Consider the following 25,394-nt stretch of genomic DNA (forward strand, 5'->3'; position numbering starts at 1 on the left):
TTTCCATTTAAAATTTTTTCTCTAGCGTCAATAGTTTACGAGTAATTTGCAAAAAACTGTTTTTTCGTTTTTCGTCAATAACTCGTAAACTATTAATGCTAGCGAAAACTTTTTATACAGAAATTGTAGATCTCGTCGTCCTCTACAAGAAAGGTCCTATGCAATTTTCTCGTAGGTTCAACGGTTTAGGAGTATTTGAGGAAAAACGAAATTTTTTGCCAAAAGTTCACCATTTCGACGATGAGTCGGTCGGATTTCGTCAATGCCAATAAAATGCCAATTAACTGCACTTAACTCGTTAAATACTGGAGTTAGAAGAAAAATGCATAGAAACTTTCTTTTAGAGGACGTCAAGGCCTACAACTTCTGTATAAAAAATTTTCGCCAGCGTCAATAATTAATTGGATATTTCCTTCTATACTTTTTAGCACGTAGCTATTTATTATTAGCATTGTTCTTCCGACGTCTGATTTCTGTTTAATTATAGGAAATGCGTTTTTCTAAGGTACATAAACTTTTGGGATTGACTATATAGCCAATACATCCTTAAGATAGGTATGCAGCGAACAGTGGAAAGGGGGTCTCGTATTTACAACGAAGCAGGTGCCGATCGATTTCGATGTCTGTGTGCGGAGCAATGTTCAATTTTGTTGCACGAACCCAGAGGAGTGAACGCTAGGAATTATGACCCTCGTGTATTAAACCGGCCCGCTGCGTCATCAACGAACAAGGCGTCGCGAGCCGGAAATTATGTCAACGGATATGTACATGGAAAATGTCACGGCGTGAAATCGCACGCGAACTACGGCGAACGGAATTCTTAAACACGATTAAATTTAGCGATACTCGAGAGACAGACGCGTGCCGTGGCTTCACCTGCGCGTCGCAGGCGCGTCGAACGAGTTTTTCAAAAAGATCTCGAGTAGTTTATTAGCCAGCATGTCCTTTAAACTGCACCTCTCGAAGTGTCAATTACACGGACTTTTATAAATATAATAAAACGCGGTGCATACAATAAAATGTAATATCATCTTATAATTAACCGCAATACCTTTAATAACAGATGTCGTTTAAATTCCGAAAAGGGAATGCCGTCGGAGGCTTTGCTTGTCTAAAATCTGTCTGTCGTTCGTGAGACTTTTAATGGAACGAGAATTCGCATAAATATGGTCGTTAGAACTCTGAATGGCAAATTGCCGATACTTTTCTGTCTCGAAACTGTTCCGACGCGTCCTATCGTATAAGCCGGCTGGCAACGCGGACCCTCGCGCGCTCGCTTCCTGAAGGAAGAAAAGAAAAGAGGCAGCGAATCCTTATTATTGCCGAGTGAATGCGAAATCCAACGCGTTCTGGGCCGATGCACCCTTTCGCGAGCACAATACGCGGATGTCCACCGGGTTCTGCACACGTCCCCTACCACACGAGTATCCTCCTCCTCGTTCTTTACGTCTACCACTGACAATGCCATGGACTATCGAATCACTCCCTTGGATATCGAGATACGAAAACTGACCGTGACAAATAGAATTCTCTAAACCGTCTAGAAACCAACGATAAACGTATCTCTGGTACATATGAATAGTTCAACGATAAGTTAATCTTATTATCAGGATGCTCAGTAAATTTGCATACTTTGTAACAACAAAATGATGTTCAGAACGTTTCATTCTTTAAATTTTTATCTTACATAAATATTCGCAGTTTCATTATTACTCTATCATACTCTAACTTTACAATTAAATGATATCTGAGAATCTGTCTAAGATTGACACGGTATGATTTATGAAGAGAAACGATGAATTCTAAATGAGGGTGTATTTTACGATTACGTTTCATCGTTCAAGTACAAGTGTCGTGTACACAGAGGGTGGAGATCCTAGCGACGGCGACGATCAAGGGGTTAATTCGAGCCATTAGTACTTGTCCGAGGGACAAGTGCTAAGTTTCCCACTGTTTGTTCCAACAACTTTGTTGACTGGATGAGTTATGACGTTTCGAATGCGCGGTAGCGCTCCACCGAATTGCAACCCTTCCCGAAGGGAGTTATCTCGGCAAAAAAAAGTCAGAAAAAATGTACAAAAACTGAATAACCCCGAATATACTGCCGACATCTGGGTGCGGTTCTCAGCGAAGCAGATCGATAACCAATGGCTGTAAGTACGTGTATGCATGTACATAGACACGTACAAGTAAACTGTTACAATTGCAGTATAACAAAGAGTGTTCAAAGACGAAATGACGAATTCCAAACTAAATAATTTATAATAAAGGTAATATTGATTTTACTAGATAAAATCATTGTAAAAAATGAGCAATCAGCTATTAAAAGAATTTTTCTAATTCCCTGAATAACAACGAAATCGAATTCTTTGTATCACTGTTACTAAACATTTTTACATTCCCGGCAACGAACACCGAGAAAAAGAGTAAAAATCCCATTCGAAACTCGGCGGTAGTAGGAAAAAAGAGGAAAAGGGAAAACTCTCTTCGGAGTTGAAGTTTCGGCCGGAAAATCGACCGGAACAACAACTGTACGAGCCCATCGAGGGAGTTCACGGTTATTTTTCGCGGTGAATGCCGCGTCGAGAGGAGCCACGGGCCCGTCTGTACAGTGGATACCCTTTGATAACGGAGTAAGCTTAATTCCCCGCCCCGACGCGGTGCACGAATTTTTCCTCCAAGGGCCTCCGCCCCGCCAAGTTTGTCGAAGGGTGGTTTCTATAATTGCGAGGGTTACCCATCGTCCGCGCCCTTAACGAGGGATAAAAGTCTCTCTTTCGCGGCAGTGTTCCCGTTTCTTTTCTATCCGAGGAACGTGCGTCGACCCTGACATTTACGCGTCAGCCGAACGCTGCGCTGGAAAACTGCCTGCCCGGGCTTAATTGCGCCAAAGGGTGGGCCCTCGCATAATTAATCGCGAGCAAGAATAATGCGCCCGCTTCGAACTTCGGGGGAGCACCGGATCGATTCCGTGCCTAAGGACACGCTGGATATTTTAATCCTCATTTGTGAGTCGAGTTCTACCTCTCATAATAATTGTAAACAGTTTCGTCTCTCTAATTACAGAGGTATCACTTATTTTTAAACGCAGATTTAAATATTTCAGAGCTAGTCTCATTTTCGAGACAATAAAGACTGTTACGATCTTCAAACGAGGCTTGAAACTGAGAATTTGCTGAAACATCATTAACAGTAGCATCTGTTTGAAAAGTATATCGCAATAAATCAACTCTGATTGGTGTGACGATCGAAAACGGAAACTGTGAAGCATAGAATCGCGTCGCGGCCGGCCACGGGGAGGGGGAGGTTCCTAAACCGTCGTTCCCTCTTAAAATTAATCCGCGAGGGTTGTAAATAGCCTCTTTGACGAGCGGCCAATTCTCTCGCGCGAATCGCGTGCATGCCACTCTCTGCGTACTTTCGCCTATTCTAACGAGGAGAAGACGGAGAAGAGGAAACGAGAAGAAAGAAACGCAGACGGACGAGACGGCCAGTGGTATAGAAACGAATTTTACTTCGTTTCCCTTTCTTCCGACGTGACTCATTTTTCGCACCTTATCTGCATATCTTTATCACGATGGTGATAATTTATGCAATACTAATTTACGGAAGGTAGTTAAGGATATTATCGGATGGATTAGCTAACAGACTTTAACTATCTTAAATGTAAACGATGCTCGACTGATGTGTCTCTAACATACCGTGGATGCAATGAATGATGGCAAACAAAAATAATGGAAGTACATAAAAATGTAAATAAATGATAGAATGCAAAATACCATGACTAGCAATTTAAATAAATTCCCAAATCTACTGATAAATTGCAAGAGTTCAAATATAATAAAAGGATAATTGAAGACAGATATTAAAGATGATAAAAAATCAGATGATAAAAATCGTTAATGAAAGAAATTGATGAGAACAATGTTCGATCGAGACCCAAAGTGGCGATGAATTAAAAGCTGATCCCATGCCAGTGTCTTGGAAGGATAAGACGGAAACTGGCTGCGAAGCCACGAAAGCGTCGCCGTAGACGGGGAGAGTCCGATGAGTGTGGACGCAGTTCGCGCCCCGTGGCACGAGAGGAACCTTTTCCAATTGACGTCATAGACGCACTCTTTTGCCCTTTTTTACTCCCCCTTGCGTCCTCGCTGGCCCCACCACAGTCGGTGCAACGGGTTAAGAATACAGCGTGGCGGGATTACTTTCGGCCCGTGTGTTGCAACGTTCTGCACTGGGAATAGCCGGTGGCCAGGACTGAATTAACAGACGTTATCGAGACTACAAGCCCGTCTTCCGTGCACCCACCAGCACGAGACGCCTATGGAGTTATCAAAATTCTTTTCTCTACTTCAGCTAATTTTTCACACATGTAATTTCCCGTTCCACCTTTTTCTCATCTGCCCGTTTCGTACGTAGCCTCTGTTAACTTGACTTGGCGTTACACGCGGTATCAGAGGATGTTGACGCTTGTTTTTGAAGAAGAACGGAAGTGGCAGAGGGCTGTGAGGACGATGGCCCATGAACACGGAAATACTCGGTGTTGGCATATCCGTAGTTGAAACACACGTCGCCCAGACACGTGATCGCTCCCCTACACGAATTGCCAGCTCACGTGCATACGTGTCTTAAAGCTGTAGATATTTTTAGACGAGATATTGGTCTTTCTTATGGCAATACATTGATGTTTAACTTCAATGAATATGACGATCAAACATTGTAAGATTGAATGAAAGCAGAATATTTAAATATGATAATCCGACGTTTTGCAAACTCACGGCAAGACCGATAATAATGTAGAAAACAAAGAAACGATACACCACATGAATTGATTCCGAGTAATAATCGTAAAAAATAAAGAAGCAAGTATATCTTTCCTCTTAAATGCTACAAACAGTAACAAATTCGCGTGAGATAAAATGCAGTGTAATAAAATAAAATGAATGAGACGCACGACCCGTAAACTGAACAGTTTTATGTTCCTGCATGGAAGAATCAAAATGCATGCTATTCTTCGCGATCGGTCGTTCGGAACAGTCTGTGTTTCACGTGATTCAAGCATATAAGAGGTTTGTTGATGGATCGTTTCGGTTAAACGCCATTCGAAATCGAGGATCGTACGCACGCAAACACCAAAAATAAGTCGAGATTCTAGGTCCGACTTGTGCCATTCACGATCTGCTGCTAGATTTATTTATTTACGATCGCTGAATCAATTTAAACCGCTTCCGGCCAAGAAATCACCGGAAGAGTAAGATCATTAAGTGATTGTGCAATCCGCTATTCGTACACGCAAGAGTTCACAGCTACTGAACTTCGAACACAGTTTGATCTTATTAAATTATTATACGTAAAAGAAATTTAGATACCTAGAAAATCTGTTCTCTGTTAGAAACCTGAGACGAATTTTCCAAACGCTTTACCCATCCTATTTCTGTTTATACGAGTCTCAGTCGTGGTTTCCAGATTTTCGATTTTGCAGGGTCCACGGTGCTACCTGATCGTGCCCTTCGTCTCGTTGACAAAGCGAATCGCTCAGGTGACTCTTGCACAACGAATACGCTTTTCCTTTTTTCCTCAGACGCAACTCTGGCTTTAAAGCGCAAGCCAGGGCGTTTTTCACAAAGACGGCGTGCTTTAAAGACGTCTCATTGTGCGACGTCGGAACTCCCGGCCAGAGATCAGCTGGGACGAAACGCGTGGGAGTATCGCTCGCAGCTGAGATTCATAGATCGTCTTTCTCTCGGCAGGAAATCGTCCGACGCGGTGTACGACACGAACGAAAACACCGTCGTGAATCTGGGAAACTCGGCGATCGAGCGGAATAACGCGGTCCGCTAGAGATCGTGCAAGCCGGTCGAGCCTCGAGACGAGAATGTCGCCAGTCACGAAGGGATTTCGGCAGTCCGGAAATTATGGATTGTTTGGAACTTTGCGTCGCGTAGGAATTCAATAAATCTTAAATAGAAGTCGTGAATTATTTTACCCCGAAGTTTCAAAATGTTGTAAGCGAGTCGACATCTGCGATTGAAAAATTGATGCTATCATTTAATTTTCAACGAGGACAACGAAACTTTCGACGGGTAGATACACGTATTTCATCGGTCAAGAATTTCCGTGAACTGAACTTCTCCTGTACTTCGTTCTCTTAACTTTACGGTCCGTCGAGCATCTGTAAAACTTCTCCTTCGCAGTTAATAATCAACTTTGCCAAGCTTCAGTTTGCATTTAATTTCGCTCGGGAAGTTCTCAAACTTTCGTAACTGTCCGCTCGAGAAAATGTGAAAAATTTCGCACAGACCGCCGTTACGCGATATCTTGATAACGGCTTATGAGATTGCATAAACAACAGAAGGAAAGTACAGACGTTTACATAAAACTTGGTGAATGCATGGCAATAAATTTTTTAATTACGGAAACGAACTTCTTTCCATTGGTTTAATTTCGTTCCCGTTCAATTACGTTGTTAATCAGTTTATTCGGTATTTACTACGAGATGGGATCCCGAAGAAAACGAAGGAGTATTTTCTCATACTTCTATAAATAATCGAAAAGCGACTGGGTTACTTTGTACAGACGCTTCGGTACCAGTTTCCTGGGTCACTTCGGTTTTCCTCGGAATTTCCAGATTCATTAGCCCCTGCGACGCGGCTCGTGCGTCACGAGACGGTTCTCTTTTCTTCCCGTCTCCCTTCGGCATGTCCACCCGGTCTCCTTCCCTTCTCACCAATTCCAAAATGGCCACACACACCCGGCATAGCGTCTTCTGGTATAAATACATATGAGAACTGGGTCGCTGCCCTGAACACCGCGGCCGCTGCATCGTCTACGAGCTTTCCTTCGCCGCACCCCGGAAGTCTTACCTATGACCCCGTCCAACGTCATTGTCCCCGTTGGTAATTAGTCAGCCGCCACGCAAACGTAGTATTGATTATGCTAAAGAGGTGACCGAGGTTCTTTCGACCTCCTGCATTCTTTCACTTTCCTCTCGTCTCAGCAATCGTGCTGATTTCAAGGATATCGACATCTGCCTAATCTTATTTAGAACCTAGAACCTCTTCAGATAGTTAACTCATTAATGCGAGACAGCTATCCCCGTTTGCTAATCGACAATCGGTCTGTAATTACGTTTGCGTGACGCCAATTAGATAATAGCATAGCAGCGTGTGGGCTACTGCTGCAGGATTTCTGTGGTGGTGCAGTCGCGGTTTTACGGCTACGAATCCCGAGCCGTGTGTCTGCCATATGACAATAACATCTGTGGCCCACGTTAAGGTACACGCGTACCTGCGCCGCCGAGACTCTACCACGTACCATCTTGCAAGCCCGAAGACCGTACGAAATGAAATCGAAAGGTGTTCCTGTGTATGCCGCTGGAGGAACGCAGCTGGCAAAATATTTGTAGCTACAGAAAGGAAAACGTCTTGTCTCGCGATTAATTAACACGGTCGCAGATCTGTTTGCAAGGATGATTCACAGAACACGGCCAGTTTTAAGGGTTTTCATAATTTCCCTTTAGACCGCCGGCTTTTACCAAAGTAAATTTCTGCTCCAACACTTTTTCTCCTTCTGTATACATTTTTCTTTTATTCTCCTTGCCGAGGAAATTAAGTTCATTTTTATTTCTCCGTTTGCTTATATTATTACGAACTTCAGAATAATTGGACAACGACGCTTCGCTTCCCAACGGATAATATTTTCGACTTTAATATAATTATTTGTATAATTTACACTCCGGCAAATAATAGCCAGTGATGAATAAACGAGAGTTTTTCTCAATTACCTAATTATTGATTTAAAGAATCATGTATATTCCACTGCGATAATTACTTTCATGTTTAAACGTTGCATTTAAAGAATTCAATAAACATACATGGAGTCCGGGTAGAATACAAACGTAAACTCAATTATTTAATCAAATAATTTGTCCTAACATTTCGTAATAATGCAGTTTAATTAAAGTTTCGTGATCATCTGTAAGGTACGAATGCTGTTTCGTAACAGATGTCGCCATCGTCCAGTCTGCTAATGACGTTGATAAGAAAGAAAACCATACTCGAATTTAAAATTGATGCTACATAAATCGCAGCGATCTGTTCAATCATGGAAACCTTGAAAGCATATTTGCAATTACATAATTAGCTGTGATTAAATGAAAAGTATGACTAGAACAGTCAATCAACGATTGCGTTATTACATAACAGACCTTCTGCTATTAATCTACAGTTAGTATTGTTTACGTATGTATATTACTATTCTGTAAGGCATACTTAACTTTGAAATACATTAATGACTTGTAGTAAATTATCAACAAGCTTTTAGCTAATCGCTTGGTTTTTTATGCACATTCGGGTGACTCGATTTCTGTAGAAATTTGCGTAAAATATCCGATAATTGACTGTAAGTAGAACGATTTGAACGGTTCAACAAACCAATATCCGTAATCGACGACGTGGACGTGTACAATTTCGGGATTCGCACAGTGATAAGAGGTCGGACAAACTTTTGGCCGGAAATCAGCTGAATTTGAAAGGAACGCCACGACGATAACGATCGTTTTGCGCAGATATCAGCATTGCGCTGGTTAAATCTACAATTGATGATGCACGAGATTGATTGACAAAGGGAGGCGGACGAAGTATAGGAGAGCCGCGTATCTCGATGACACGTTAAACGGATCGGGAAACGATTCGACGATCACGGTTACATCGACGTGACCACTGGCATAACCTCAAACTCGGCGTGATCGACCGATTCCGGGAGTAACTACCGTTGTTTCCGTGAAAACGCGAGCAGGTCGAGAAGGTTCTCGTTGCGGACGACGCAATGCCACGGAAAAAGTCAACGAAACTTGCGCAGGAGCTGGCAGCAAAGTCAAGAGCCCTCGCAGTTGACACATGTCAAGCGTGCAGTGCGACTCGAAAAAACGTCGGGGCGGCCGACGGCACACAATTACGAATACGGATGTAAAATCGACACTCACCGCTGTGTCCGGTGTTGCTCGACGACTGGCCCATTATTCTCACGCCCACGGCGATGGCAAGCACGGGACAAAGCACTCGGTGATCGCGGCGGGCTCAAGTGAAAAACCGGATGCATGAGTGCGCGAAAGACCGACACATTTTTCGAAAAATACTATCACATCGCGTACCCGCAGTGTCGCTACGACAGAGACGGACGGGCCGCTCTGGAGCGACGAGGTGATTGGCCCGCGAGCCCGTGCGCACGCGCGACCCGCGTAATTTTAAAACCTACTCTGCTATCGTCGCGAGTCCACGGTACCGGATAATTCGCCGTCGGAAACATCTGCGGCACACCGCTGCGGCTAACTACCGCGTCGTGCATAATTAACGCGGTAATGCGACGAGTTTTAACGAAACTAACGGCGATTCTCTCGCAGTGTCACGGCTAGTTCGCGGACTTCGATTTCTTCCTTGTTTAAAAAAACCGAAAGTGTAGTTCGACTTACTACTTGTGTAAAAAATCGATTTGCCAAGCAAATTTTGTATCAATTTTTGTATGTATATTTTAAACGTAATTAGTAAAATTTATCGAAGCTATTGAAGTAATGGAGTTTCTAACGGGGAGACGCCTTGCATGCGATTACCTAACATCAGCATGTATAAATTGCTTCATTTAATAATCTGACTGTTGCATGACCGAGGTATCCTATATTCGCTACTATTGATTAACTCTGATACACTTATTAGACTTTCATTAAATTACGTTTAGTCATCACTACTTCGCGAATCTTCTTATCTTTTTATAGTCAGGTGTGCCTCGAGATTGTATTTTCTTTTGTAATTAAATATATAAGCAAAATCACATTACTTTGTTTCAATTATTATCCTGCTATCTATGCTCCTGAATCAGCCATTCTTTATCAGTGATGATAAGCGAAACACAATAAGGATTCTATTAATAAAATGCAACACTCGAACTCCACAACAAACGGACACGCACCACATGGTTCACCTAGACGTACACGGGACTGCGATCTAAATATCCACGCACCTAGAAGTCACCTCAACTGCACCCACAGTTTGCGTGCTCGCATTTCATCGTTCGTCGCGAGACAACCAATTACTATTTGTTCTAGCCTATGGAGTTCCCAGCCGCGTCTCAGCTAGGTCAGCTCAGTCGCCGAAGGGACTCTGCGATAGAAAAAACGAGCGCGAACCTCTCGACGTGGGTCTCCGACCACGTCGAGACGAGCCACTAAGAGAGGCCGTCGATCGGACGAGCAAGGAAGTCGAAAACTACGAGGAATCATCGCCTTGGTAACCGGCCGACAAAACACTGCGTCACTCAGGCGTGAACTCGATACGTAGTCCAGGAACGCGAATTCTACCCTTTCCCTAGATAGATTTTTCGGTCCGATTCGAATCACATCTAGGAAGACGTTGATCTCTGCAGTCGACATCGGTCTTTTTTTCTTCTGTCTGACATGACAGTACTGGAGGAGCTCGGCTCCGGGCCTCAGGCATTCAGCAGCTGACGGCGACCAAGCGATCGTTCATCCGCGGCAACGCGCTCTACGCTCAAGCAAAGATGGATACTAGGTTCACCTGGATCGTCTCTTTCGGCTTGATCGCGCTCGTGGTTTCCAAAGGTCAGTTTTAAACGAAGAACATACAATAATTTTCATACAACAGCATGGACAGATTTAGAAACCTAACGATTGTGATAATTCTGCTTCGAAGACCAATTATGTGTTCTATATTAATTTGCACGTCAGTTTTATATAATTTTGAAACATTGCACGAATAAAATAAGTGTAATCTCTCGAGGTGAATAACCAGAAATGAAAAATCAATGAGTTACTCAATGTAAGAATTGAAGAAACAGAATATGCATGCGATTAGAATATAAATGTAACGCGCTTAGTATTCATTTTAGTCTCGATTCTTTATTAATACTTTGTTTTTCAATTTGATTTTATCGCGTTAGGCTGGGCTATCGATTGTTTCAAGTGCGTTTCGATCGACGGCGACAATAAACCATGCGACGACCCGTTTCACAACAACGGAAGTCTTGCCTTTTTGGAGTCACCCTGTTTGGGTGGTCGTAAAGGGCGCGATGGTCTTTTCCCCGCGACAGCGTGCATCAAAATAGCGGGGATATATGGTAAAACTTTCCTCCTTTTGTAATAGCGAGTGGCTCTTAACCCCGTTCGTTGTTGTCTATTCAACGAATAAACTGTGCCTCCGACTACAGTACTGGCTTGTTGACGGAGGTTTCACCGGGTGGAAAGTCAGTTCATCGTTGGAAATAATTATTAGCTTAATTCGAAATAACATTAAAAAATTTAATTGCAAAACGAATAATTCCTAAGTAATATTAATTTACGTTCCACCTATTTAAAAGAGATTCGAAATAGAACGATATTCGTCGAGAATATTCGCGTGTATTTAATAAAGTTTTGAGTGTCCTCGATCCGGAAGCGAGATAAAATTTCAAAGCCTTTCCACGAGTTTTCGGCGCAGCAAGAGAAAATGAGTCACGAAAACATTTATAATTAGCGTGTGATTAATTAGACGAGTCCGGGATCTCATTGACGGTGAGGAGTTGCGCGCTGGACAGCGGAACTTTAACAACCGACTCCGAAATCATAAGAATGTCTCACTGCGGGGGATTCTACTTCGACGAAAAGTGAGTGCGAACGCGATGAAACATAATTTGGCTTGCTTTTGCACCTGACACTAATTGCAACCGTTACGCTACCTGAAATTGACCCTTATCATAATTGTCGCGAGTCCCGGCGTCGCAGAAGATGAAACAACGCGGCTTATACGCGTTAATTTTAATCAATACTTTTGCTACCCGAGACACATTCAGTACTTCAAATAAATTATATGGGCTAAAAAATGATATAACGAATATTCATATTTTATTTCAGGTTGCGTAATTTCGTATTCAATTGCAGAATTTCTTGATTTTCATTTAAATCTTATAGGTACGTACGCGGTTGCGTTCAATCGTGCAATGATGCAGATGCCTGCAATGGATCTTCACAACGAGCTGCATCATTCGTGCTTTTAACGTTATCGATCTTTACCGGATTAATATCAGGAGGTCGCCTTACAGAAAACACGCGTTAATCGAAATTATAAATTATTGTACATATAAGAAAAATGATTGCCTCTCGTATAATGGACCACTTCGAATTTAAAAATGAGCTGACCAATTTAGCGATGGACCAAAAAATGTGTAATGATTATTATTATTATCCTACAGAGAAAATTCTCATTTGTGATTTGTCGTATTTATTGGATGATCAATCAAAAGCAATTTAGAATCAAACGAAATTTATGAACGAAATTTACACGTTGAGACACTGCATTACGAAGGAATCGTATACGGAATCAATATTTGATACTACTTGATAGTTTGCAAAATAGGAGCAATAACTGCCATTATAATTATAATTACATCAAAATAATCATTACGATTTTACAGATACTCATGATGTAGACTTTTTCGTCAAACATAATTATTGCTTGAGAACATAGTGAAATATATATTTATAGATTGTATAGAATATTCAATAAAAGGAATTTTAAGATAAACGTTCGTTATAATTTTTATAATCCAGAAATTCGTGTTAATCTCTATTGAGTATGAAGAATTATTTCCCGAGATCTCCTGAGTTTTACACTCTTTTTACGATCCACAACACTAAAAAAATAGGACAGCAGTGAAAGAACGCTCGGGAAAAAAAAAAAATAAAACTCAGAGATAACTTCGCAATTTTCCTTCATAATTCAAACAAAGTCAAGTTCATAACAAGTGTGCGGGAATGAAGGCCAGTTCTAATTAATCCTACTTTATCCACACTGGAAAATATCCACGAGAGACACGAGAAACAAAGGAAAAGCCAAGAGTGAAGGCTCCTGAATTTATTGAAATTCGGAATCGACGCGTTATGGGTCGAGAGAGAGCAGAGCGCGAAATTTGTTCGATGCGTGTCGCGTCGGGAAAATCGAGAGGGGTCAAATAGTAGCTATGTAAACGAGAAAAGGAACCCGAGGAATGTATCTAGAATCAAACATGAAAAATCGTATGTCGAACGCGTCGCAAAAGTTCGTCGAATTCTTTGCACAAGTCGCCTGTTGGTTATGGGAGACCATCGAAAAGTTATTGGACATCATTCTCGATTTCTTGGCCAGGATAATCGAGCTGATACTAGCGGTGATGAACCTGATTTTCCAGGTGATCTGCTTCCTAAGGGATCTCTGGTTCGAGGCCATGCAAACGTTCGCGAATGTCTTTCGGGGGATCGTTAACGTTGTCAGCAATATCAGCTGCGAAGAGGTCGAGGATTTCGCCTCTGCCTGCATCGTCGTTATACTTTGGTTCGGAGTATTTAAGGTCGTCAAAAACTTATTCCAAGTAAATACGTTCAAAGATATTTTACTCCACGCTTTCGTTATTATTTGGCAAATAAGGAGGAAAAACTGAATTACGAGTTTCTACTGAATTAAAGAGGAACTTTTTTCCTACACTTAGTAGAGACAGCGTCGTATCATTTCATTAATTATTGATCCATTAGTTATTAGCTCAATAAACATTTAAAGCTAACGAAGTGACCTAAATTCTCGGAAGTCGAGGGTGGGACGCAAAGACTAAATTCAATCAAATTTTAATCAAATTCAATAAAATTTCTCTGTAGAAATACCTTCGCTCTCCAGTTATAATTTAATTTTCAATCTAGCGTCAATATATTTTAATAAAAGCAAAAATGTAAACTGTTTTAAAACTGCGATAACGTATTTCACAAATATATGCGATATCAATAATTTCCATGCGATTGGAGCAAATTGATTTGATACGAAGAGCCGATAAAATAATAAAGCTTTTAAGCGTTCAGAACGATTGATGAAATATGAAAAAATGTTCATACCAGAGTATGACGAGAAATATAATTAAAAAGTCAGATAAAAACAATATTTACAATTACTACGCTACACTCTTGTCTTCATACACAATAAACAATTATAATTAACGGAAATTTGAAATTTTAATACTATCTGATTTTTGCTTATTGCAAAAATTGCTTGTTTTATTTGAATTGATAGTTTCGTAATTACTTCGTTCAAACATACCTGATTGGAGATGTTGTATAGACCGGCTGACCGCCTGTAGTTGAACCTCTACTACCATCTTCATGTATCCACTTTATCACACCGCACTAATTAATTAATCAACTACTGCGTACACATATTAAAATGTTCTTGCACGTAACGATTATTCTACTCGATCAATAGGCAAAAATCTTGAAAGACCGTCGGTTATCGTGGTTACTCGGAACGAAACTATTGTTGATTCATGATCAATTGTTGCCATTATGGTTCTAATGTCATATGTATCTCCCAGAACTCTCGGATAGCTGCATACCTTTATCCAGAAGCGGCTTCCGATATAAATAATAATAAAGTAGAGAGATTCGGGCTTGAAGTTTGTTCGCCCTGTGGTCAGAGGAGGACAGGGAGAAGGGTGAATCGACGTAATGGAAAACGATTTCGAGCCGATCCCAAGGAAAATGACTAGAATAAAAAAGAACAATAGGTAAAATTTAAAAGGGGAATGAAGTTTTTACGTAATATAAAATGTTAAATAAAAAATAGGCATTGTATATATTCTATTATTTAAAGAATAATATATATATATTAAAAAATTTGATTGCTACGAATATTATTGTTGATGTACTATGGGAAATTAGTTTTATGCCAAATTTTTAATAACATTGTTTGTCTGATAGATTTGAAAAGAAGACAAATAGGCATCTAACATGGACAATGTATAAAATCTGTACGAAGAAAACTGTAGAAAATAAAATGTATTTCCTTATAAATATTATTCCTTATATTTATCGTTGTATCATACATCTCTTGTCCGTTCGTAAAAATTGGTATAAAATCCTGACGGCCGATGTCAGGATTTCAAAATTATCTATTTACAAAAATATTCCGTGTAAAGTAACGATGTGTAAACTCGTATGTCAAATACAAAATTACACATTATAATTCGTGTTTTATTATGTACAAGATTAAATATTAATCTTTGACAGGTATCAACTTGTAAGAGTAAGAGGCATGTAAAACAGTTATGTAGCAAAATATATATACTTTATATTTAATTTCTCGTCGTTAAATCAATATATAATCGTTATGCTTTGCCTCGCCTTCTACATATTGATACGTGAAGTCTCATGGTTCTGTTTGCTCGACGATCGTATAAACACAATTCGATTATAAATAATTTCGTAGAAGCTCGTTTTATAACAAAATTAGATAATACTTTGCTTACGTTAATTTATCCTAACTCGATTTAACTTCGCTTTTTGGTCGGCGTTCTAACTTCGATTTCAGTCGTTCACGATTGTAATAAACAGGTTATGTTCAGGCCAAGAAAATGTTTTTGGCAACTGGACCTGGAACATAATTAAAATAAAAATTTTCAATATAAAAAGACGTTTGTTCTCAACAATTTATTTCGTACGATTTTAATTACCTGATGTAACGAATTCAGAATTTGAAACTCCTGGGCCATCTTCTCAGATAAATCTTCTGGAAGTAGAACTTGTAACCATGGGCCCTGAACTACGTATGGTTTCTCCCTTGAGACCAGAGTACCAGTGACCGAAGGTGCGACTATCGTTATTGCCGTGTGAGACAATATGGATTTAAATGTAAAATGCCTTCCGTGCATCACACGACCCCTGTAAAAGTAAATTAATATTTTTACAGTCGGCTATTACTTCGCAAAATGAATTATAAATGAAGCGATATGAGGGTATTTACTTTATTGCTAATGGTAACAATGATCCAGCTTCAAGATTAAAAGTTAAATGAAGGCCTGGTAGAACTCTGATAAAACTTTCGTTAGACAGATTTTCATCTTGTTCGCACGGGGACAGTCTTTCTGATTTTATAATGGGTTTTATGTCTTCATCTTCGTCATCAGATTCATTCTTCGTCTCTCTATATCTTTCTGTACTCCTATCACTGTTCACTTGAACCCACCTGTAAAAATTATGTCAATTCAAAGCATATTATCCAAAACAGTTTGATCGTTCAAAAATGAAATGGAACACATACCAGCACTTCGCAGATACGCCACTTAGATTAGAACCTTCTTTCTCGATACCGGTTTGAATCTTTTCCGCTATGGAAGGATCGTCTTCCATAACAGAATGGACTCTTTTCATGTTTGTCACTAACCATGGACCACAGCCACGACTAGACTTCAATAAATTTACAAGGCCAAGGCCGTTCCAGTGTTGTGCAGCTTGTAATTCTTCAGACGTGACTCCTACAATTTGAACAAATGAAACCTGTAACATTATGTACAAATTAAAAATATTTGATAGCTCGCTGAACATTCTGATTTTAATTAGACAAGCAATTTTTCACCGAGAACGGAATAACGAACTCACATCACCATGTGGCGTCGATATGGACGTTGGTAATTGTGGATCCCTGCCCATTAGGATCTGCGTAATGCGACCGTTGCCGTTGTCAAGAGGTGCATGCCATGAGACATGATCGCCGGGCAGCAACATATTACCAGAATTGAAAACGTATTTTGCTAACTGCTGCATTACATTTGCCGGCCAAGTTGGGGGAGTCATCTCATTTCTTTCTCTGACTAATCTGAAGGTCAGTTCGAATCCGAAGCCGCTTGGGCGGCCAGGGCCACTTTTTGGATGTATTCTTCCGTCTCCATGTAGATCCGATAAGCCTAAACTGTAATAAAAAAAAGAGAGAAGATTTAGAAAATGAAAATAATTCAAGGATTCCTCGCAGAACCAAAATAGTTGTAGACGTGATCCAGAAAAAATGGAATGGATCCAGTCAATGGTGAAACGTATTTACATACGACAGACAGGAAAGAGGGAGATCCGTGAGTCTATTTCCGACGCGTCGCGCTTCAAACGACTTTATCTGCCTGTACGCTCTATACTTTCTATATATAGAAAAAGAGGGAACTACTATTGGAACAGCTGCTTCAAGAAGGAAGGGTCACCCATTGAAAATGAGGAAAAAAAGAATGAACACCCTTTCGCGGTAGACCATTCGTCATTTGGCGCCTAACTTTTTAATGAGGAATTCCTGAAACGGGCATTCATTTGTCTTTCGACGGTGTAAATCATTATAAAAACGGATGTGCAAGCTTTATTCCAATAAATTCATTTTATACTTGTTACAGCAATCCCAAAAGATTCCCGAGCCCGACCCACTTATTTTATGCATTAGACATTCCAGATGCAACGTGTTCGAAGTATCCGTGCCTCGTTTTAGTGTAACAAAACCATAAACGAAATTCCGAAATGACAGAAATGGGTGTCGCGGGTATGCACGTGTCATCGCGGGTGTGTCGAAAGACTAACATGCGCCTACATCAAACAGAGGCACACTCCTGCTACACAGCAGAACGACGCTGATGAATACCCGACTTCCCGTTTTTTTTTCTAACGCTCGCTTCCCTCTTTTCCCTGTCACGGAAAAAACATGACCTATCTTTTGAATGAACGATATGTCGCAGAATGTCATTTCAGGCGATCACGTGCACGACGGAAGGAACCGATGACAGATCATTAACAGAACTATTTCGCGAACGTATTCAAATTATAAACGAAAAGTTTAAAAGTTATAAAAAAATGTTTGTACAACGTTTTTGACATAACAAATGCGTGAGACTTACCTGATATAATGCCAGTGCGGGGGTACACCTAATTCAGGATAGCCAGGATTTTCGTACATACTAATATAGTCGAGGGGATCCGGACCACCCAACCTAGGTAAAAAAAGGTGAACATAAAATCTCAGTTATTTGGCTTTACATCCGGTTTAATGCACGTACAACTAAGGGTGGCTAAATATAAGTCTTCCTCCCTTCTTATACAGAAATACCATACTCAAACTGAATAGAAACCACCTTTCTGATAAAAAACTTCACGGTTTTATATCGAGAAACTGAGTAACACACTTATTTAATATAAACTGTACTTACATTACTGTTAGCGTTACTACATACACGATCAAAATTTCGTATTAAGCACAATATATATTGCTTGCACGTACTTCACAGATTGTTTTGACGTGATCGAAATACGAAAAAATCAATCACGTCGATTACGTCCTATTTCGGAGTCAATTTTATTTTGCAAATCGCATAATACGAAAGCAACGTTAAGGTGACAGAAAATAAACATATAATGCAATAAATATAATTAATAACCATACTATTACTTTTTCCTCCTCGTGTTTACTCGTATACAAACAGCAAGCACAGAATTTAAATCCAACATTGGAACAACGTTAGCAGAGGGGTATATCATCTTTTTCGTGTAAGATCATAGAATGCTTACCAGTATTTGACGACTGCGGTGACAGTGAGCGGGTTGCTTTGATCTGGATAAATCTCCTTACAAAGACTGTGGAGCGCATCAAGGCCCAGAGCTCGTGTTGTCGGTGCCTGGATCGCCTGTCCCGGTGGATAAGTTCGACAAAATTCTTCTCGTTCGCGCATATTTCCGTACATATACGCAGGCTTTCGGCTGCGAAACGTGCTGCTCCGGAAGTATAATACGAATAAGCGACGCACGATCACGTTGTTTACCGTCACGCAACCACTATGTCCACTTTCCACTCCGCCGAGATCATACGAGTTTCCGATCCTTGACAAAACTGAAATTGTTTCATCGATGCAGGCGGCCAAATGATTCCTACTTTCCTACATCACTGCGCGTCTCTTAAGACGGCGAGAGAAAGCTCATCGCCATTGGTCGGCGCTGGCTGAAACGTTCTTTGATTGCGTCCTTCTGTTAGATACTCGAAGCGTCAGATCCAATAGGTTTCTTTTCACTTTCGCACACAGTTGCATCGACATATACACGACGTACGACACATGATTGAAAATGCACTTTGTCGGCGTGCTCGAGTGAGCTCCGAGTAGCAGAAGTGCATTTAAAACATGTCAAACTTGACAAGATGAGGTTAAGATACATGGTTCTGTTTTTAATTCATTTTGCGCGGGATTTGCAAGCATGCACGGGGAGCTCGTCGGGCAACAATACCACAGATCACCAGCAGGTGTACAATCCCAAAGGTCCATTAGTGATGTGCAAATTTCTGTGAGTATTTACATTTTACCATTTGACAGTTCATTATAATGCACCGTTCTCGTATTTAACGCACGTTTCTCAGGCCAAAAGAATTTATCGAATGTGAAGAACCAATCGATCATAAGGGTAACAAAACTGCCAAAGAAGAAACTGGATTTGGTTGCGTAAAGGTAATGCTACATGTACTAACATATGCATTATGTATGATAAATCGATTTTTATACTTTTTTACCTTAGTTTGGCGGCTCCAGATACGAAGACGTTGAAAAGACTAAAGTATCATGTACTGTACTCCCGAATATTGAGTGTTACGGACCCAGAACATTTACCCGTGATGGTGTTCCTTGTATAAAGTACAGTGACCATTATTTTACTACGACTTTATTGTACAGCATACTGTTAGGATTCCTGGGCATGGATCGGTTTTGTTTGGGACAAACTGGCACTGCTGTCGGCAAGTTATTAACGTTAGGTGGTGTGGGAGTGTGGTGGATTTTCGATGTGATTCTGTTAGTCATAGGTTCTTTACAACCTGAGGATGGTAGCAATTGGAATCCTTATGTATAGCATTTAACACTAATACAAGGAACTCTTGAACATATGAAATAACTGTAAGTGTTTTTGCGAGCTATCCTTTATAATGACATTTAATAATTTCACATTTATGAGATTATTAAAATACTTTTTGTAAAATGAATTTATATTTACTTGTATATATTGTAATGTGTAAATAAATATTCCTGTTCGAGAATCTATGTTTAAATATCAACAATACATTTTTTGATTAAAAATCAAGTTTATAAAAGGAACCACTCAATAAGAAGAATGCCATTTATCTGTTACAATTCGTAGTCATCTAGATGGTACAATTCACTAAGCAATCTATAAACGTATGACGGTGCATTTCCACCCCTGGAATAAAAATCCAATAGCACTCAATTATTGCACAATAAATGAAAGATGAGATATCTTTTGAATTATATTAGCCTTACGTGTTTGAAATAAATAAAGTAACCAGTTCCGGTGGTACGTAATCGAAAACTGGATTATACGCATGAATTCTTTCCAACAGAGGCGCATTGGCACTGTCAATTACACCTTGCAACGGTGAAATGTGTTTGTTAAACCCATCTTGTTCATGTGAATAAAAATATAATGGAGATAATTTGTATAGTGGTAATAAAACCATTACTGGTACAGAGTAATGTTTCGCAGCTTGAGCAACCGTGTGAGAGCCTGAAATCGCTCTCAATCCACCGTTCGCCATAACAGTATTCGTTCCAATTATCACTTTATTCACACGTGACATCATAGCAAAAATAGCTACATCCGATATTAACGTAGTTTTAATCTTTGCTTTCGCAAGATTTATGGCCATTTCATGGCCCTGTAAATAATGCATTTTTATCACTGTGATCAGTGGAAGAGAAATACATATGTGATAATAAATATTTTTATTATACATACACTCAATGATGGCCCACCTTCAGCTACTATAACTTCAAAAGCCCGTGTCTCAGCAGCTTTCTTAAAAAATTCTTCTACTAATTTTGATTTACCAATTGTCATTATAATTTCATTAGAATGGATGTGCTCAGAAGCTTGCTGAGTAATATTACCAGCACTAAAAAAAATATCATTGAAAGGTAATACGAATATGGATGTATTTATAAAACTCTACTAAAGACCAAGACTAACCAGGTTTCTAATTCAACTTCAAATTCAGTGACGTGCTCTATAAGAGCAGATTTTAAAAAAGGCACAGAGATATTGAAGTCTACTTCCTGATCACCCTCGGCAGTGAGAATTTTGTGTAAAGATTCTTGCGTGTCCATCTCCTCATTTTTATTTTTTAATTCAGAAGTATATTCTTCTCTAATTATTTGTAATATTCTACGAACCATATTTCCAATCGAGAATTCAAGTGGAATAGCTTCTACCAAGTACTTTCCATTCCTAGTTATTATGCTTAACAAATTTCTATCAAAGCATGAAGATGTAATTAGTGCAATAAACATTTGCGGAAATGTGTAGAGATAAGTGTAATTCTTACTGAGCAGTAGTCCATTCTTCATTGTTTATGATTTCTTTCAGAACAGATATAGTGGCCACTACTATATTGTACGTACCTTTAATGTTACTAAATCGAAAAATATTGTAAGAAATTATTTTACTGCAAGGTTAGATCGCTTTAAATCTCACTTACCTATAATGAATATCGTCTATTAACTTTAATACTCCCTCATTGATGCCTTTATCTTTCGTGCTAACCATCTCGACTGAAAATTATGCTTTTTGTACGAATCGTATTTAACTTCTCTTAGACAAGACAATCGATTAAAACATATTTTATAATACACCAAGAATACAAAACCAAGATGCATACGTGCCAGCTGATCAAGAATCAGAAATAGCGATTGGTTTTTGTTTTTTTTCCCGTCACTTTGGCTGTTGTGTATTTAAGCTGCGTGAGCGTGAGTGACATGTGCTCTACACAGTCTTACTTCAACAGTCAATTCTACTATAAATTATACTGACAAATATTCAATAATCAATTTGTATCAGTTTCGTCTTTGGATAATAGCGAAAATGGCCCGTATTGGGAACGTGGTTAGTATAATTTATTGTTTTCGTATCTATAGATGTAGCTTAACCTACCACAAATTATTTTTACATGAAATAAGATATTTTAATATTATACTTAAGTATTAATATGCTTCTTAATTTAAGACTGCAGATCAGTTGTTAGCTGGTACCAATGTATTATCTAGGCCTGCAGATGAATTTGACAATGATGTAAGTTGCAGATGAAAAGGCAATGTCATTTTATAAGAACAATAATTTTTGTATTTTTTTTTAGCCTTCTGTAGAAGCTATGTGGGCAATGAAAGCCATGGAGCATGCTGAAGTTTACTTCAATGTAAAATAAATTCTAAAGCTATTAATTTTTTGTAAAATAGTCAAGATTTTAATTTTTAACTCTATTTTAGATTTTATGTTCTGTTGACCCAAAATATTTGAAACTCACCCCTCATGATGAACTTATATATAAGACATTTCGTGAAGTTTTTCCTGATCTGAAAGTAGATAAGATAAAGGAGGACGAATTAAAATCACCCGAAGGAAAGGCTAAATGGAGACCTTTTTGTGAGCAATTCAAAGATGTTGTGGAAGATTATAGTTTTGGTACATTGCTGAGAGCTGATTGCGAAGGAGATTACTCAGAGGAGAATAGTATACTCACAACTAGAATACAGTTTTACGCTGTTGAGCTTGCCAGGAATAGAGAAGGACACAATGATGATATTAGACGAAAGTACAAACCCAAACAGGTTACAGAAAAATCATAAATTACGATTGTAACATTGTACGTTAATTACGTGGATAGTGTGTAATTTTTTATCTGCAATTTTCTACAAGTGGAACATACAAGAACTTATTGAACGTTATTTATAACAAGCAATATAAAATAAACAGTTTTAAAAAGAAATTTTATAACTTCTGGTACAAGAACCTTTTTATTTTGAACTTTGTATTTGCAGGCTGATAAGTGGGTTCGATGCACGTGCTTGATGTTTCGATCGCGTAGCTGTAGGTTTTGATTGCGCGGCTTCTCTGTTAAATTTCCTCCTTTTTCTACCGATACCAACGAGCCTCTTCAAAGTCGGTGGTACTATGTATTCAGGCACATCTTTCAAGTGTGGCTGCAATTTTACAGTGTGCAGCGCCTTGTCTTGCCTCAATGACTGTAGGTCTCTTGGATTGTCTTCGAAGTAACTTTTTAACTTTTCGCAATTAAGCACCTCCTGTTTTATTTCTTTTAAACGAGCCTCGCGGACAGCGATTCTGGTAACAGCTTTCCATGCATCTTTTGCTCGATATCTAAAAACAAAGAATGTCAGTAGCAAAGATAAACAAGAAAGCCTTCGTTAACATACCGGAAACCTTCGACTTCTTCTAATTTGAATTGATACGTCTTGAATAAGTTATCGCGATTATAACAGTGTTTTAATTCTGAATCAACTTCGTCCAGGAGAGGTCTTTCTCTTATTGATACGAAGCTTAACGCCGTTCCCTGATTTTTTCCTCGAGCCGTACGGCCAGCTCTATGAATGTAGGAGTTCACGTCCAGAGGAAAGTCAAAATTAATTACATTGGATACGAACTGGAAATCAATACCACGCGCCACACCAGATTCCTTATCCTTCTTCCGTTTTCCTTTTTTAACTTTTATTAGATGTGGCTATAAGAAATAAAAATTTGAGATTTACCTTCAACTATAATCACTACTTAAGATTTCGATATTGGAAAATGTAATATTTACTTCTTCCAATGATTTTTCATCCGATGCTATTATAATGTCGTACGTTCCGGAATTAAATTGAGTAACCGCTCTGCATCGCGAAACTGCGGGTAACTCAGAATTTAATACACAAGTAGGTATACCAAACTGTTCCAAAAATAATTTCAGCTTATAACACCTATCTACAGTATTTACAAATATTATAGTTTTCCCCCTGAAAAAAGGAAATAAAGTTTACTATTATTACAACGCCAAGATTTTTAAAGGTACATTCCGTTCTGCTTATTTACCTGATTAAGTTCAATTTCAACAAGGCATATAAAATAGCAGCTTTATCATTTTCTTCTGCCGCGAGACTATAATGCGACAATTGAGATAAAGGAGCTAACGGAGGCTCTTCTAATTTTAAAATCGCTGCATTATGCAGCACCAACTTCTTAAGCGTTATCACATCTTCTGACAATGTTGCAGACGCTAAAGCAGCCTGATATACGATTGGTAAATAACTCAATAGACTTTTCACTTCATCTTCGTATCCAAATGAAAACACCTGGAATATAAAATCCTTGTTAGATCCAAGGATAGTATATTAATTAAAATCACTTACCAAATCAGCCTCGTCAATTATTAAAGTTTCAAGAGACTTCTTCAGTTTCATATTGTTTGCTTTTAAATGTTGCAGTAATTTACTTGGTGTTCCAATAACAATATCAGGCTTCTCTGTTAACAACAATTTCTGTGCACTAATGTCCACTGGTGGACTGACATCAACAGCTCTAACTTCTCTGCTACACTTTATTGTTAAACTTAATATAACGTCATGAATCTGCTTGCATAATTCTTTACTTGGAGCGATTATGAGCCCTTTAATTTCTTGCGTCTTCTGCGTTCTTTTGTTTGATAAAATTTTTTGAATCAATGGAATAGCAAATGCGGCAGTTTTCCCCGATCCTGTACGAGCTCGAATTAAAATATCTTTTCCATCGAGCATCAGTGGTATAGCTTTTTCTTGTATTAACGTAGGCTCGAACCAACCTAATTTCGCGATAGCCTACAATGTTTGATTTTATACAAAAATACATTGGACGGAGAATCAGACGTGCAACAGAATGTAATGTCTAATTATAAAGACGAGGTAGTTTTAGATCGACACTTTTATTTCGAAAAAGATAACCTCTAGTTCGGCTCACTATACCTTTAAAATCCTGTCGTCCAATTCAAATTCGTGGAAGTTTTTCGGTTTCGTTTCATTCTCTTCGTCTACGTCCATTTCGTTCGAAGTCATATTGCGTACGAATTATTATTGTAGCTTAAAAGCACGTGTAGAACTGTCAGCAATCACAAGACCACGTGTTTACTGGATCAACGAATATGAATATGAACACTAATACATCGAATGAACAAGTAGTCTCTTATCTGTGAGTTCTATCCTCCAGTGTCGGCCGATGTATTAATCAATTATTGATGCTAGCGAAAAATTTGTATACGTAAGTTATAGGCACTGACGTCCTCTACCAGCAAAATTCTGTGAATTTTTCTTCTAACTTCACTATTTAACGAGTTAAGTGCAATTAATTGGCATTTTATTGACATTGACGAAATCCGGCCGTCCCACCGTCGAAACAACAAACTTTTGGCGAAAATTTTCGTTTTTGGCCAATAACTCCTAAACCGTTGGTCCTACGGGAAAATTTCATAGGACCTTTCTTGTAGAGGACGACGAGATCTACAATTTCTGTATAAAAAGTTTTCGCTGGCATTAATAGTTTACGAGTTATTGACGAAAAACGAAAAAACAGTTTTTTGCAAATTACTCGTAAACTATTGACGCTAGAGAAAAAATTTTAAATGGAAATTGTAGCTCTCGCCGTCAGCTACAAAAAAGGTCTGATACAATTTTTCCGTATATCCAACGGTTTGGGAGTTATTGGCCAAAAACGAAAATTTCGCAAAATCTGAAGG

General features: G+C 39.1%; 8 protein-coding genes across 12 annotated transcripts in view; 4 read left to right on the forward strand and 4 right to left on the reverse strand.

Annotated features, from left to right (window-relative positions):
* The window catches only part of neur (E3 ubiquitin-protein ligase neur), a 71,324-nt gene extending 56,914 nt beyond the window's left edge, over nucleotides 1-14,410 (reverse strand). Inside the window, exon 1 of one of the 2 annotated variants that reach the window (XM_026814989.1) lies at nucleotides 14,106-14,410. In XM_026814989.1, coding sequence (XP_026670790.1) covers nucleotides 14,106-14,169 — 64 coding nt within the window. In that variant the 5' untranslated portion in view covers nucleotides 14,170-14,410. Of the gene's footprint in view, nucleotides 1-8,983; nucleotides 9,060-14,105 lie in introns of those variants that run through there. The other variant, XM_018027396.2, reaches the window with a different exon arrangement.
* On the forward strand, nucleotides 9,221-12,522 carry LOC108626624 (uncharacterized). The gene is made up of 5 exons (XM_026814996.1): nucleotides 9,221-9,517; nucleotides 10,100-10,612; nucleotides 10,951-11,127; nucleotides 11,538-11,652; nucleotides 11,957-12,522. The coding sequence occupies exons 2-5, from the start codon at nucleotides 10,552-10,554 to the stop codon at nucleotides 12,099-12,101; spliced, it is 498 nt and encodes a 165-aa protein (XP_026670797.1). The 5' UTR covers nucleotides 9,221-9,517; nucleotides 10,100-10,551; the 3' UTR covers nucleotides 12,102-12,522.
* On the forward strand, nucleotides 12,609-14,550 carry LOC108626598 (uncharacterized). The gene is made up of 2 exons (XM_018027336.2): nucleotides 12,609-13,392; nucleotides 14,377-14,550. Exons 1-2 carry the CDS (start codon nucleotides 13,033-13,035, stop codon nucleotides 14,548-14,550), a joined length of 534 nt encoding a protein of 177 aa, XP_017882825.2. The 5' UTR covers nucleotides 12,609-13,032.
* Su(fu) (suppressor of fused) lies at nucleotides 14,470-18,855 on the reverse strand. Of its 3 annotated transcripts, none has more exons than XR_003389411.1 (8): nucleotides 18,374-18,622; nucleotides 17,707-17,799; nucleotides 16,439-16,748; nucleotides 16,101-16,336; nucleotides 15,804-16,025; nucleotides 15,514-15,721; nucleotides 15,310-15,433; nucleotides 14,470-14,546 (listed from the first exon to the last, which is right to left on the reverse strand). XR_003389411.1 is itself a non-coding variant. In XM_018027353.2 (7 exons), exons 1-7 carry the CDS (start codon nucleotides 18,544-18,546, stop codon nucleotides 15,368-15,370), a joined length of 1,308 nt encoding a protein of 435 aa, XP_017882842.1. In that variant the 5' UTR covers nucleotides 18,547-18,855; the 3' UTR covers nucleotides 14,822-15,367. The 3 variants fall into 3 exon arrangements, 1 of the variants encoding a protein (XP_017882842.1); XR_003389410.1 differs by lacking the exon at nucleotides 14,470-14,546 and adding an exon at nucleotides 14,822-14,952; XM_018027353.2 differs by lacking the exon at nucleotides 14,470-14,546 and having other exon boundaries at nucleotides 14,822-15,433; nucleotides 18,374-18,855.
* A 37-nt stretch (nucleotides 18,856-18,892) lies between these two features.
* On the forward strand, nucleotides 18,893-19,796 carry amrt (TM2 domain-containing protein 2 amaretto). The gene is made up of 3 exons (XM_018027356.2): nucleotides 18,893-19,138; nucleotides 19,212-19,299; nucleotides 19,367-19,796. Exons 1-3 carry the CDS (start codon nucleotides 18,996-18,998, stop codon nucleotides 19,694-19,696), a joined length of 561 nt encoding a protein of 186 aa, XP_017882845.1. The 5' UTR covers nucleotides 18,893-18,995; the 3' UTR covers nucleotides 19,697-19,796.
* Nucleotides 19,797-19,808: 12 nt separating this feature from the next.
* Nucleotides 19,809-21,606, reverse strand: eIF2Bbeta (eukaryotic translation initiation factor 2B subunit beta). 2 transcript variants are annotated; one of them, XM_018027354.2, is made up of 7 exons: nucleotides 21,516-21,606; nucleotides 21,336-21,408; nucleotides 21,183-21,269; nucleotides 20,828-21,109; nucleotides 20,597-20,753; nucleotides 20,122-20,516; nucleotides 19,809-20,041 (listed from the first exon to the last, which is right to left on the reverse strand). In XM_018027354.2, the coding sequence occupies exons 2-7, from the start codon at nucleotides 21,401-21,403 to the stop codon at nucleotides 19,969-19,971; spliced, it is 1,062 nt and encodes a 353-aa protein (XP_017882843.1). In that variant the 5' UTR covers nucleotides 21,404-21,408; nucleotides 21,516-21,606; the 3' UTR covers nucleotides 19,809-19,968. The 2 variants fall into 2 exon arrangements, with proteins under 2 accessions (XP_017882843.1, XP_026670795.1); XM_026814994.1 differs by lacking the exon at nucleotides 21,516-21,606 and having other exon boundaries at nucleotides 21,336-21,495.
* Nucleotides 21,607-21,653: 47 nt separating this feature from the next.
* On the forward strand, nucleotides 21,654-22,619 carry LOC108626611 (protein PBDC1). The gene is made up of 4 exons (XM_018027357.2): nucleotides 21,654-21,739; nucleotides 21,860-21,925; nucleotides 21,990-22,049; nucleotides 22,120-22,619. Exons 1-4 carry the CDS (start codon nucleotides 21,719-21,721, stop codon nucleotides 22,477-22,479), a joined length of 507 nt encoding a protein of 168 aa, XP_017882846.1. The 5' UTR covers nucleotides 21,654-21,718; the 3' UTR covers nucleotides 22,480-22,619.
* Nucleotides 22,620-22,628: 9 nt separating this feature from the next.
* Hlc (putative ATP-dependent RNA helicase DDX56) lies at nucleotides 22,629-24,913 on the reverse strand. Its single transcript, XM_026814992.1, has 6 exons — nucleotides 24,628-24,913; nucleotides 24,040-24,483; nucleotides 23,723-23,982; nucleotides 23,454-23,646; nucleotides 23,068-23,372; nucleotides 22,629-23,011 (listed from the first exon to the last, which is right to left on the reverse strand). Exons 1-6 carry the CDS (start codon nucleotides 24,715-24,717, stop codon nucleotides 22,648-22,650), a joined length of 1,656 nt encoding a protein of 551 aa, XP_026670793.1. The 5' UTR covers nucleotides 24,718-24,913; the 3' UTR covers nucleotides 22,629-22,647.
* Between the last annotated feature and the right edge of the window lie 481 nt (nucleotides 24,914-25,394).

Source organism: Ceratina calcarata, unplaced genomic scaffold (assembly GCF_001652005.2).
Source record: "Ceratina calcarata isolate Rehan_Ccalc_2016 unplaced genomic scaffold, ASM165200v1 scaffold422.2, whole genome shotgun sequence".
Lineage (NCBI taxonomy): Eukaryota > Metazoa > Arthropoda > Insecta > Hymenoptera > Apidae > Ceratina > Ceratina calcarata.